Here is a 14,216-nt window from a genome sequence, read left to right as displayed (position 1 = left end):
TGAATAAGTAAATACAAAGTTATGATCTCAAGCGGTGATATTATCCTGTCAGAGATGAAAATGGAATGTCAGGTTCTTGCCTCATTACAAATGCAACAGCTCTCCATTAAAATACTGGGTTAGCTAATAAGGGCACAAGAGCAAGCTAACCTAATACAATGAAAGAATGGGATGCACAAGAGAAGACCAGGTTGGCTAAACAGTGATTTCTTCAATGACTTGAAACTCCAAAAGGAAACCTATAAAATGTGGCAACTCGGTCATAGTGCTAGCAGAGAGTGTAAGATCATTGTGTGGGCATATGGAGAATCAGGAAGGCCAGGGCATGATTTGACATGTAGCTGGCAAGGGACATAGAAGACAATAGAAAGGGGTTCTTTTGACATGCCTTGGTCTTCCTTTTACTTATAAAAGTGAGTTTTTGTCCCTTCCTATATAACTATAGATGAGGCAGAGAAGTCTTATGGACTAGAGCAAGCATCTGCCTGGCAGGAGCTGCCTCTACCTCTTCCCCCCTGCAGTTGTAGATGCTTAGCCCATAGCCAAGGAAGGCCTGGATTGACAACAGGTACCGCATGGCCAGCCGAACCAGAGCAAGGAAGGCCCCTGCCTGGCCCCAGACCTCTTAAGGCCTGTGGGCAGGAACTGCCTCGGTATGCTGCTAAAGGGCAACATGCAAAGGGGCCTTTAGTGTTGCCTTTGGGAGGGTTTCCCGTTTCATCCACTCTTAAGTTGTGCAGCGTATTTCTTGGGTAGACAGGTTGGATGGGCTTTTGGGACAGCCACAGCCCTTCCCCCCAGTGTGAGACTGAGGGCCAGGCTTGTGGGGGATGTGCAGAGGGGTAGGGAGGAAAGGGGACTGAAGCAACTTAAGTGGGAAAGTAGGTGGTTAGAGCGCAGGTAACTTTCACCCCATGCCAAAGCTGATTGCATTGTAGGTATTTCTTTAAAGGCTATGCTGTGGTGGTGGAGAACCTTTCCTTCTCTGCTGTCATTGCACCTGCAATGTATCATTGGGCAGAACTCTTCGGGTGGTGAATGTCCTGGTTAATCCAGTTGTCCCATGGAAACTGAGATTTAACTTCACTGCAATGCATTTCCTACTTACTTTGCAGACACAATCGAGCGTATCCAGCTGGGGACCACCACTTTTGTTGCAGTCAGTTTGGGGTTGAGTAAGCTGGGTCACCCACTGATGCAGAGGATTTGCTTGTGCGAGGGTGGGGAAGAAGGCAACAAAGTTATAAACTGGACTTGTGCTTGTCCTAATTCATAAAAACTAGCTGGGGAAGACTGGGACCACTTTTGGTAGGGGTTGTAAACGCTTCCCTCCAGGGGGCTGGGTGGAGACATGTTCTTAAGTTAGCAATTGTCTGGCCCATCATTTGATGCTGACTCCCTAAACCAGTGGTTCTCAACCTCTTTAGACTCAAGGCACGCCACAGAAAATGCCAGCGTTTACTTTTTACTCATTTTTTTACCTAAAGAGAAAATAGTCCTTTTGTTGTAAAGGACCCAAAATTACAACAGAATGGAATGTTTTTAACATTATGAGTTCCCATTTGAAATCTTTGGTTTTGTCTTGTGAATCATGTTTGCAGACCTAACAGTGCTAACATTGACAGTACCCATGAAAGGATCTCAAGGTATCCCTGGTAGGGCAATAACTGGCTAGGGCAGGGATTCTCAATCTCCAACCTCCGTTTTGTGGGGAAGGTCACTGAACCTTTTGGGTGGCTACCTAATAATTCCAGGCATATCTGGATGCCACTGGTTTTCTGGACCCTTGCCAGCGTGGTTTTCATCCTTGATGTAGCACAGAGACTGCACTGTGGCCTTGGTCAGTGATCTTTGCCTGGAGATGAACAGGGGAAATTGTGCTCTGTTGATCTTATGTGATCTTTCAGTGGCCTTTGATACAGTTGACCATGAAGTGTTTGTGTGACCTGGTGGGTGTTTGCAGAACAGCTCTAAACTGGTTCTGAGCTTTCCTAGTAGAGAAGTCCAAAAAGGTGATGATGAGAAGGTGTTTGTCATCTCCTTAAGACCTTTCCTGTGAGGTTCCGCAGAGCTCCATCTGATCACACCTCCTTTTCAATGTATGGTAGAACTGCATAGGCATTTCGAGTGAGGCATCATCATCAGTATGTGGATGAAGCTCTTCATCTTAGAATAGAAAAATAGGGCTGGAAGGGACTGCTAGAAGTCACCTAATTTAACCTCCTACTAGAGGTAGGATTATCCCTAGCCAAACTATCCGGTACAAATCCATTATCTAACCTAAAAGCAAAACTACACGATCAACCCTGACACAATCTCCTTCTCTTCTGACCCAGTCTGTCCTTTCAGTCTCTGGCTGTAGTTCGAGATTGGATGCAAATGAACTAACTGAATCCAGGTAAGACGGAGATGATGGTAGCGGGTAGATCGCTTGGTTTGGTGGGGATTGGGACACCTATAAATTAATAGGATGCAACCTTCCAGTGTCACGTAAGTTCACATTCTTGAGGTGCTCCTGCACCTGGATTTCTGATAGGCAGTCATGCTTAGAAGGGCCTTTCACCATCTGGTGAGAAAGCTGTGACCCTTTCTTTTAGATTTAGATCTGGAAACTGTGCTTTCATAACTTCAAGGCTAGACTATTGTAATGCACTACCTACGGCTGCCCTTGAAAATCTTCCAGAAATTGCAGCTGGTGTGAAGTGTGCTACCCACCTTCTGCCTTAGGGGAGTTGCCAGGAACACGCAACTCCTCTTCTGGAGGCTGCCTTGGCTCCTAAATAAGTTTCTGAGTATAATTCAAGGTGCTAGTTTTGACCTATAGGGCCCTAAAGTCAGCCAAGTGCAACCTGCTGCAGGTACTATCCAGTCTGTGTGGTAAAAACAGAAGGGAGGGCAGTTTCTCTTCAACTCTGGAACTGCCTGAGCCGGGACACCTTTCAGAAGCACTGTCAGATCTTCCTATCCAAGCAGGGGTTAGCAAACAAAGCTAGGCTGAGATGCTGCTTAGGATTTTTCAGCTTGGAAATGATATTCTAGTTTCCTTTTAAATGGTTCTGCTTTCTTGTCATCCTGTTTTACAAGGTACTTTGGCTTCTTACTGTATTGTACTATTCTTAAGCTATCCTGATCCTTTGTTGAGAGGAGAAGTATATAAATTGAATAAATATTTAATGCCTTTCTTATTTCAGTCTTCACAAATAATGCCAGCTAACAGATGAATGCAGTTGGCAGCAAAAAAGGGGAGACAAACAGTGATGGAAAAACCAGTTTAGGGATTACTTAGAGAAGGTAGATGCTTTCAGGCCTGCCTGGGAAAGCACCCTAGGTTACTGAAAGAATTGGCTGAAGTAATTTCAGAGCCACTGGCTACCATCTTTGAGAGCTAATGCAAGTCAGGTGAGATCAGGATGACTGGAAAAGGGCATATATAGTACCAATCTGCAAAAAGAGAAGGAACATGCAGGGAATTACAGACCAGTCAGTCTGACCTCAATACTTGGAAAAAATCATGGAGCAAGTAGTCAAGGAAACTTACTTTGAAGCACCTTGAAGAGGACAAGGTGATCAGGAGTAGCCAGTATGGGTTCACCAAGGGAAAATCACGCCTGACCAACTTGATTTTCTTTGGTAAGGTGATGGGGTCTGGGGTTATGGGCAGAAAGCCATGAATGTGATATACCTTGACTTTTAACAAGGCTTTTGCACCGTCTCCCACAACATGCTTATTAACCAGCTAAAGAAATACAGGCTAGATGAAAGTCAGGTGGATGTGTAACTTGGATCATCATAGTAAACAATGGCTATCAGATTGGGAGGTGATATCAAGTGGGGTCCTCTGGGGTCAGTCCTCGGTCCTAGTATTTTTTTTAACATCTTCATTAATGATTTGGATAATGGGATTGACTTAGTGTTATCCACAAATTTCTTAGCTGTTAAGTTGGGTAGAACTGTAGACACTTTGGAGGGTAAGGCTATGATCTGGAAGTTTGGATAAACTGGAAAAAGTCCAGCACTTGGGACAGAATAATTGCATGCACAAATACAGACTGGGAAATGACTAGCTAGGCTACAGTATGAGAGTGGACAGATGCTTGGCTGGGATGGTTTTTCACGGATGATCTTGCCTCAGGCAGGGTGCTGGGCTAGATGACCTCATGCGGTCCCTTCCTGCCCTACATTCAATCCTCTGCATTGGAACCACTGGGAACATGAAACATTTGTACTCTCTGAAGCATGAAGGCAACAATACAACTTGTTTGCAAGTTGTTAAATGAGCACACCTCCAACCATGTTCTGGTTTTTTTTCTGATTTCTTTGTTCTAATGGCTTCATCAGGAATATTACGTTTACAAACTTAATTTCTTTTCCTACTTGGTTTCAAGGAACTGCTTCCATTTTAGTTCTTGTTCTCAATTGTACCAATCACTTCTTGGAGAAACAAGAAAGCATGCTTTTTCCTTTGTCCCCAATTGAAAAGCGAAGTTATTGCAGGTTGTGGTCTATGGAAAAATTTGTTGTTATTGAGTTAGCTCATACACTGATGAGGTTGACTGATATCCTAGCATGGATCTACCATTTAGGATATGATGAAAATATAAATAGAGAAGCCTTATCAAACATGGGGTGATCTTTTTGCTTGGCCCTTCACAAAAAAGGTTAACAGTCACCAGATGCTTAAAACAGTTAATTTTAACAATTAGTAATGCAAGCCAGCTGAGGGAAAAACACAGGTTGAAGGTTGTCTAGATCAATTAGATGTACTCAGGTTTTCAGTACCAGATGGATTCCCCCTAGCTAAGGTACTCACTGAACTATTAACAATTATTTGTGACCCCCTGGAGACTCCTAGGTAAAAAGCAGAAATAGCACCAGTCTTTTAAAAAGGCAAACCTCAGGAATTCAAGTCCAGTCACTTTAATTTCAATCTGTGAAGGTAACTGGGACAGATTATTAAATCAATTCATAAGCAAGTGGAGAAAGTGATAAATTGCTTATATGCATTTATCAAGAACAGATGACACCAATCCAATTTCCTTTTGACACTAACTAAATGGATTGGTAGGGGAGCAGTAGGTGGTGTATCTGGACTGTAATGAAGTTTATGGCTGTCCCATATCATGATCTAGATGCAGGTGCTGTAATGATGCACAATTGTGGCTGAAACCATGGTGTAGTTTATTGTCAAATTTGGAAGGACAAAGTGGGGTCCTACCAGGGTCTGATGCAATTTTGTATTTCTTATTAATAACTATGATGAACTAAGTGTAACAAACAATTTGAAGATGATAGTAGGGAATGTATGCACTTTGGAGGATAGGAATAGAATTCAAAATGTCGAGCTAGAGAATTTTCTGGAGTCAACCAGGCAAAATTAATAAAGAGCAAGAAGTACTGCATAGAGCGAAATTAAAGAAAGTTGCGACCAACTAGCTCAGCCCCAATACTAGTCAAATGGCACAGTGAGTCAACCTGACGCTGTTGCAAAAGGCAGCAAATGTTTGGGGATTGCAAGAAGTTCTAGACTCACCTTGGGGTGACCCAGAGCTCTATGTGCTCTCTTTGGGCAATCCACAAAAACAAATGCACAAGAAGATCCTCAAGATCACTCTTCTTAGGAAACCCAAAGGAAGCCAAGAGTTTACAGGGCCGCCTCCTCCAAGTGCCAGTTAGACTGAGACTTGCCAGAGTCATCGAAGAACAAGATCTGATTGGAGCCCTGAGGATGTGCAGCAGGCCAGTAGGGAGAGGATCTGTCCCAGGGGCACACAACAAGGAGTGCTGTGTGCAAGACACCACGGTTCAGCAGTAACAAGGGTTTGGGAGTGCCTTCTCCGGTTTTACTGTTCAGGAGCTACAATTTAGGAAAGAGGTAGGCTAAGTGTCCAGAGAACAGGAATGAGAGAAGGCTGAGAGACAGGACATAGGTATTTCAAATCTGAAGAGGGTGAGGGTGAATTGGTTTCCGTGTTACTGGGAGTAGGATAAGAAAGGAATTATCTTAATTTGCAGTACAAGCAGCTGTAACACCTGTTGGGGAAAAAAAATGTATTTAAGCACTGAAATGTTATGCAGACAGCTTACAAAACCAGTGTCACTGGTCATTACAAACTGTCAGACATGGCCCACATAACCCCTTGGGGGTGTCTTCCAGCCTTACATTTTTATAGACACGGGCAGATGAACAAATTACTCTGAGGTAATTAGAGGCAGGGCTGTACATTGTCAGCTACTTGATGGTAACTGCCTATTCTTGACCTCGAAACCACTGTAGCTTACCTTCAGATTAAGCCTATACTGATAGGCACAGTGCTAGTTGCTGTCAAGTACCTGATATTCTGCCCTCCCTTACTTTGTGGGAAATTTGGCCATGTGCCTGTACCCTAGTACCTTCAGTCCAAAATTATCGTTGAGATGGAATGAGAGAGATGAAGTCAGGTAGTACCAGTCCACCTCCTAAACTGGATCTTTTATAAGTAACTGCTCCCTTATTCTGTTAACATTTCATTTGTTAAAACAAAAAAAAATGCAGGAAATCAAAGGCAAAGATTGCTTGGCAGTATTACGAGCTTCAGGCTCTTTCCCAAGCCTTTCTCTGAATGGATTGCTCACCGCCGTGACCTTCCATCTAGGAACAGCAAACGTTTCACAGGCCAAACTGGCTTTTCTTTTGAAGGCTGAACAACAGCTCTACCTTCAACAGCAAAAGACTGCTAATAGATCCATGTTCCAAGACAAAAATCTATCATAATTTTAGCACTTCCTTAAGAGTAGCAATGATGCTTCAATAAGGAACAAAAGGCATGCAAATATATTACAACATTAAAAAAAAAGAAAAAGGCAGATATGTATTCTTCTTGCACTGTTTCTCGTCTGAAGATGTCCTCTGCATAAAAAATTAAAGTCCAGAAGCATGCTAATACGATGAATGCATCATAAATATTGCTAGGTCATTTTGCTTCATGTACCTCTGAAAACATTATTTTCAAGTGGCTTTAAGAGATGATCAGTAATCTGCTACTGAAGAAGTCTTCCATATATTGATTTGTAATTTAGAGGCCTGCTTTATTTATAGCATGCCAGTCTTAAAATTTAATAAACCTGCTACAGAAGGACTCTGTTCTTTTAATTTGACCAGACTATATTCTACTTTCTTCCACACACCGTATATAGATGCGACTATAAATAGGTGTATCTGGTAGGTGTGTATAAAGGCATGTCTTTTCATTAGCAATACTTGAAATCCGGAAGAGCCATGTTGGTTGGAGGGTGGAAAGCAGTTGGCTGTTACTTGAATGGAGAACTGAAGAGATTCTTTTCTGAAGTTTTGGCTTGTGCATCTCCCATCTGTAAGTATGGGCAGACATGCTATAAGGGGTTCTGATGTTTGCTTCTATAATGGTACGCATCAAGTGGAGTGAAATCATTGTAGATCTAACCCTATTTCACTCAGTCTTAGAAATGAGCTTAACTGCTGTAACTTTTGACAGAAATACACACCAGTACCAGTTGGAAGGTCTTATACCGGTATAACTGACTTCTGTCCTCAGCTTGCAGTATACATACTCTGCAAACCCTTGCAACTCATGTTGATTCCAAGTTGTGCCATGTGCAACAATACCAACTTTAAAAAGCTTTCGCTTTCACAAAGATTTAACTTGACAGTCTTTCCAAAATTAAAGAACCACACAAAAAATACTGACATTTCAGGAGGCACTAGAAGTGAAATGCAGCACAGCTGTTTTCTGGGTGTAATTCAAATTAGGGAAAAGGGCTATGGTCTGAGGGAACTTTACTCTTTAGTTCAGTTTAGTCAAGATACTTTCAGTTGTCAGCTGGAAAGAAAAAGAAAACCCATTCTTTCTTTGCCCCTCCATTACCTGGGATCCTTATCAAACTGTCTTTGTTTTTTTTTTTTGGAACACAAATATAGCAATAGCAAAAATACAAACTCTTAGTCATGGAAGCAAGGTTATCTAGGGTATATTTTTTGAACTACACTTTACCTTTATATATGTTAGGGGAGAGAAACCAAAGTAGATTTTTTTTTAATATTAACTTGGCTCAGCTCCAGCCTCTCTCAAATCTAAAATTACAGAATGCAACTACCGTCTAGCATCTGAACTCAACATTTATTTCTGGTCAATCTAACTAGAGCCCTTCAGAGTTTGGGCTTTGTTTTTTTCTGAACTGTTTAGCAAGGCATAACAACCCAATTACTTTTAACTTCTGAAAGTAATTTGTCATATTGACTTGACATTCTAGAGGAAATAATGTAGTGTTTTTGAGACACAGCAAGTGTGAAAATAAGTTTCTATGAACCTCAGAGTCAAGTATACAGAACATTGAGAACTTGAATTTATTAAGCTTCAAAAAGTTCACAGCCAACTCAGTGATGATGTTGCCCACTGTTTAACATCAGTTGGGCAGTTTGGGTACACCTGCAAAGCATCCATGATTTGATTGTTGTCCAACAAGAGTTTCATCAGTAGGTATTCTCGCTGGGCACGCACAGATGGTCCTTCTAGTGGTTTTATTAACTCTAGTTGTAGTAAATGTTCAAAAGCCTAAACACAAAAAAACCCAAGATGTACAAAGTGAGATTACAATGAAAGTCAACATGTTCCAAACCACACTGTGCATTTTGAAAAGTCCATGTATAGTTTAATTCCCAATGCCAAAATCTGAAGTATACCGTAAATTTTTAATCAGTCACCTCACTGACAATGGACAGAGGTGTTTATATCTCTCAAGCTTATTATTTATTAATATGGGGGGAGAAAGCAAAACCAGGACAAGTCAGGAGGTTATGTACACTGTTTTACCGCTTCCAAAAGTTCATAAATCTGACCAGAGGAAGCAAGCCTTTAGATACCAAGATGCTTTTGAAAAAGAAAACCTACCAAAAGACCTATTAAATCAAAAGTACTTTTTCATAAGATGAGCAAGATGCATAGAGTTTAACTCAACCGTCAGACCTTCCTATGGAATTCTCACAGATTAAAAAAACAGCTCTAACTTGAACACCTCATTCAGTCTAAAGAACAAATTACAAAACTTGTGGAGTTAGGAATTTACTGGCGATTTCTGTTCAACTTTGAGGCAAAGTTGGAATGCTTTTCAAAAGACATAAGCTGTCTGTCTCTGGGAGCCATGCTACACATTCAAATTAAAGTTGGATGGAAACCAGCTCTAAAGTTGTTACACATGTTCAAGCACTAACTTTATAGTTGGCTGGCACTTTTTATAGCTGCACAGTCACTTTTATGGTGTGATAATTACTTTGCACTTGTGGCCAGTTTAAATTTAATGCATGATTAACCACTTAGTCACACATATGTAGCAGGGGCATGGTACTTGACCTTTGATGCTGTTAATTTTACATTATGATAAACTAGAGATAAGACAAAGCTAAAGACCATCACCACCAGCCAGAGTATGAGGAATTTAGTAAGATGGATGACAAGATACCAGAAGTTCAAAGGCCATTGTCTCATTACATTTTATTAATGCCTATAAAGGCAAGCACAAATTCTACCCTTTTGCACCTTTAGCTCATTAAGGCCCTTGCTACATATTACATATATTACACAATTAACTGTGCAATAAATTTAGACCAGTCACAAGTGCAAAGTAATTATCACACACAAAAATGATTATCTAGCTTTAAAAAGACCTATAAAGTTACTGTTTGAAAATGTGTAACAACTCTACAGTTAGTTTCTATCCAGCTTTAATTTGAACATGTAGCAGGGCCTTGAAATCATGGAAGCGACCTCACAAGGGTCATCTAATTCAGCCCCCTGCTCAAAGCAGGATTGTCCCTGACTCTCCAACCTGCTCTTGAAAGTTTCCAGGGATAGAGATTCCATAACTCCACGTAGCCTGTCCCAATGCTTGACCACCCCTAGCCAAAAGTTCCTCCTAATCTCCAACATAAATTACCTTTGCTGCAGCTTCAAGACACTGCTCATAGTCGTATCCCCTAGAGCCACAGAGAAAAGTCTATCTCCATCCTCTCTGTAATTGCCGTTCTGATATTTGAAGGCTGTTCTCGAATTCCCCTCAGTCTTCTCTTCTCCAGCCTAAATAAACCTAGCTCTTTCAGCCTTTCCTCATAAATCTTGCTTCCCAGGCCATGACCATTTTTATCTGCATTGCTCTCTCTCCAAACTGTCCACGTCCCTCTTGACATGTCGGGCCCAAAACTGGACACAGTATACTAGGGGAGGCCTCATCTGTGCTGAAGAATCACTCCCCTTGATTTGCAAGTAGCCTCCCTGCTGATACAGTCCAGTGTAGCTGGTTAGTTTAAATTTAATTCTGCATTCTCTGCCTTGTTACAATTACCAGCTAGTTACTGCAATTGAAAGTTAATACAGTTATGATCCAGAATAAGCATTTAGGACATGCATGTGGGGATGGTTTTATTTCCTTTCTCCACAAGAGCAAGAAAGGTGCAGGCCATCCAAATAAAAATTGATTTGATGAGAGAATTTTTTTGCTGTTCATCCCCTCACTTACACAGTATGCATCTTAGAAGTTTGACTTATTTATTCTGTTTTCTTCCTATCCCAGACAGCTGGGTTCCATAGTAGCCAGAGACTACAAAGACAGATTTAAAAGATGAAAGGATATAAAACTACATGCAATTCTAAAATCTTCCCTCATGGTCCATCATGGATAGAAACACTGATATTTCATATATAAAAAGTGGACTTTTTTATCCCTTTGAAACTTGAAAATTTGCACCGACTGAAAAACGTCTTTTTTCCCCAAGGAATGTTGTCATAAGCCTGAGTTTATTTATGGCTGCTTCTCAGTGGACTGGTTTAAGTGTGTCCATGCTTGCAATCAGTTTGACCCCTCATGGAATTCAAAAGTCAGCACAGTACTGTCTGCATTTGCTTTGAACTAATCCATTTTGCTACATTATGTAAAGATGAGCAAAGGGACCAGGAACTGGCTGAGAGGATAAAAAGCCAAAAGAGCACTAGTCCAGCCAGGAGGCCAAAAAGGGATATGCTGGCAGCACAACTGATTGTTGTGGGGTTCAACTAAGACCCACTCTTCTTAATTCTGTTTCATTCTGCAATGGGAAAGTCTGGAACCTGCTACTATAAGGCAGAAAGGAAACAATGGTCTACAGGGGCAGGAGCACAGTTCCTGCTGCAAAATGCTTGATAAAAACTGATTTGAATTCCAAAAGGTGTAAGAAGTCTGGATACCAATAGATAGACATAGATTAGCACCAGAAGGAAGAATATTTCAACCTTCAACAGGACCACAACTTGTGACCCTAAGAGTCTGTGATGTACACATTCATTCTTAAACCCAGTACTGATCCTGCACATCAGATAAAAGTAATTCTTGGGACAAAAAGTCTTACTTTCTAAAAAAGGCAAGTTTCTAAGTGATATGTAGGTACTTAAGTATTCTTATTATCGTTACAACTCTGACATTTAATTCCTTCACTCTTCTATAGAAACAATTATTCTTGAATTCAGCTGAATACCAAAATTATTCCTTAATTAAAATCAGCAACAGGGATTGTGCTTAGGTACTGCTAATTTTAAGACTACTACTTTCATTTCAATAAATTGCCTCCTGAGGTCCCTTCCAACCCTAACTTTCTATGATAGTATGAAACTGTTAACCCAATACATTTAATCTTTTATATGGAAAAATGGCGCACACACAACATATGTGTGTTTATTATTTTATATAAGATCATATTATATAAGAGCGCATATATTATTAGGTGACAAGTACCCATAACATCCAGCAGAGGGCAGTGCAGTACTATGCAATGTAAATGACTACAGGGACCAAAAAAGTAAGAAGAATAGCAAAGTTTGGTCATTACAACTTTTGGATCTTTTCATTCATTCGGTAACATTCGCTTGCTTTGTATTTGGTTTGTGTGAGGCTGCTAAGTATCAAGAGAACAGATGATGTGCTAGTACACACAGCTGAATGCTTACCTAGAATTGCAATATAGAATAGTTTACAAGAAACAGGTTACAAAGAGACTTTACCTTCATGACAACAGGTTTCTCAAAGTTGTACACAGAGTGTGCCTTCCTTTGTACAAACTTCTGAAATTCTGTTCCAAATTAACAATAAACATTGTTATTTTTTTAAGACAACTGATTGTTGCAATTTTATTTAAAAAACCCAAACAAACACCCCCACACACTCACCGTTATACACCATCTGAAAGTTAAAGGGTTCTCCTTCATAAACATCATTTAGGTGTTTCATAGCTATAATTAAGCAGATTTCCAGCACAGACAAACCTACATGAAGAGGTGGAGAAGACAATAGTTCATGCATGTTAACATTAAAAATACAAGTATTTTATATACCATATTAAGATTATTCTTAAAAAAGCCCCATCAATGCAGAAGATTGCCAATTCAGGATTTGTTTTTTTAAATTGTTACACACTTTGCTCTAAAGAACTTTTTCAGCAGAAGTGCAGCTAACAGGTACCTTCCACTGCAGGCTTTTCTTACAGCAGTTACTGAATGAAGTGCTCGCTAGCCATGCTCTTCAGCAACACATTTTCCAGCACAGGCTGAATAAGAGTTGTTTGAAACTGTTTTTATATTTTGGTTTAAATTAAATGTAGATAGCTAGCCTCATAAGACTCTTGGGGAAGTGAGAGGAGATTGCCAGTTTTTTTTCCTTCTGGCATTAAGATCATCTGTGTATTATTTCAATATGTTAAAGATTTTTCCGCTCTCCGTGAGAGTCCTATTGAAAAACCAAGGCAAGTCAGGTGGCTATGTACACTGCTTTACTAATTCCAAAAACTCATCAATCTAAACAGAGAAAGCAAGCCTTTAGATACCAAGACGCTTTTGAAAAAGAAAACCCACAAAAGCGATAAAAATCGAACAAAAGCCATGGAACCTTACAGTCATTAAGATGCTGACTCCTACTACAAGTTTGCCCCCTACATAAAATTAAAAATAATTTATCTTTACCAATTAAAGTTAATTGCATTCACTCAAATGACATCATCAGGAATAACTACAGTTGTGCATACCTCATCCACCTTAGTTACCCAACTATCAGTGTGATACCAAACAGCAAAGTCCTCCCCTCCCAGAACTGTAGATATCCATGATTCCCAATGGTGCTTTAAACTGCTCTACAAAGTGACGCAGGTCAGTGCGAGTAGCTCAAGTATGCTATCACTTCAGGAAGCTGAATTCTCCTGTATATGAAGTGAAACCTTATTTGCAACAATCATTAAAATCAAACCTGATTGGAATAATCGAAGACCTGACCACAAAATAAGTTTTGTCACTATCCACAACACACAAGTACTGGGGGGAAAACCACTGACGTTGAACATTTGGAAGCATATTTGGATCCAAACTGCCCACAATTTGGAAACAAATTAGTGGAAGACACCCTACCCTCTTCAACTTAAAGGGGCAGAAATCAATTCCCATTCAGATTGTTTCTTTAACCAAGTGTACTGGTTGCTTTATCTGGATAAACACTCAACCAGCTTGTTCACTTAAGTCCCAGTCTTGTTTAGTCATCAAGTATCTACCAGGTTGTCTAGTTCTGATGAGAACCTGAACTCAGAATCAATATGATGGCACTGCACCCCAAAACATCTACCTTAGTGGCCTCGAACACATTGAATACAAGGGTGATAAACAGAACCTTGAACACAACCAAAGGAGATGGCTCACCTACCTCCAGGACTACCACCTACAACAGGGCTATCCAACTGGTGGCCCCCAGGGGCTAAATTGTAGCCCCCAGGCTCCTACCTGGCTGTTGTTCCCCACACTACTCCAGCAGCCAGGGTCTCTAGGCTCGCCCTCTCTCCAGCTTCCCTGTCCTGCCCCTGCCCTAGGAGCAAGGCCATACATCACGGCACAGTTGGCAGTGGTAGAGAACCTCACAGCCCAGGATGCCCAAGTGGCACGGTGCAGCAGGGAAGCTAAAGGGGACTCAGGGCACCTGGGCCTGTAGTATAGTGGGGAGGTGCAGGGAGCAGCAGCAGGGGAGGTGTGTGCAGTACTGCAATGGGAGTAAAATCATAGAATCAATGAGTGAGAACAGACCTAGACAGATCATCTAGTCCGACCCCCTGCCATGGGCAGGAAGGAGCACTGGGGGTGGCAGGGGTCATAAGACCCCAGCTTTATCTGGGGCCCTGGTGAACAGGCTTTCCCCGAGTCCCTTCT

The 14,216-nt window shown here is 41.1% G+C and overlaps 1 protein-coding gene across 1 annotated transcript in view; it reads right to left on the bottom strand.

The window, feature by feature from the left end:
- Nucleotides 1–8,329: 8,329 nt before the first annotated feature.
- Nucleotides 8,330–14,216, bottom strand: part of ORC4 (origin recognition complex subunit 4) — a 58,465-nt gene continuing 52,578 nt past the window's right edge. The window contains exons 11-13 of the mRNA XM_019522448.1: nucleotides 12,204–12,299; nucleotides 12,039–12,106; nucleotides 8,330–8,567 (exon numbers count right to left, since the gene is read on the bottom strand). Coding sequence (XP_019377993.1) covers nucleotides 8,379–8,567; nucleotides 12,039–12,106; nucleotides 12,204–12,299 — 353 coding nt within the window. The 3' untranslated portion in view covers nucleotides 8,330–8,378. The remainder of the gene's footprint in view (nucleotides 8,568–12,038; nucleotides 12,107–12,203; nucleotides 12,300–14,216) is intronic.

This window comes from Gavialis gangeticus, unplaced genomic scaffold, assembly GCF_001723915.1.
Source record: "Gavialis gangeticus isolate Ggan-Ray unplaced genomic scaffold, GavGan_comp1, whole genome shotgun sequence".
Classification (NCBI taxonomy): domain Eukaryota; kingdom Metazoa; phylum Chordata; order Crocodylia; family Gavialidae; genus Gavialis; species Gavialis gangeticus.
The sequence above is the reverse complement of the archived record's forward strand: the minus strand, read 5'-3'. Positions and strand labels throughout refer to the sequence as shown.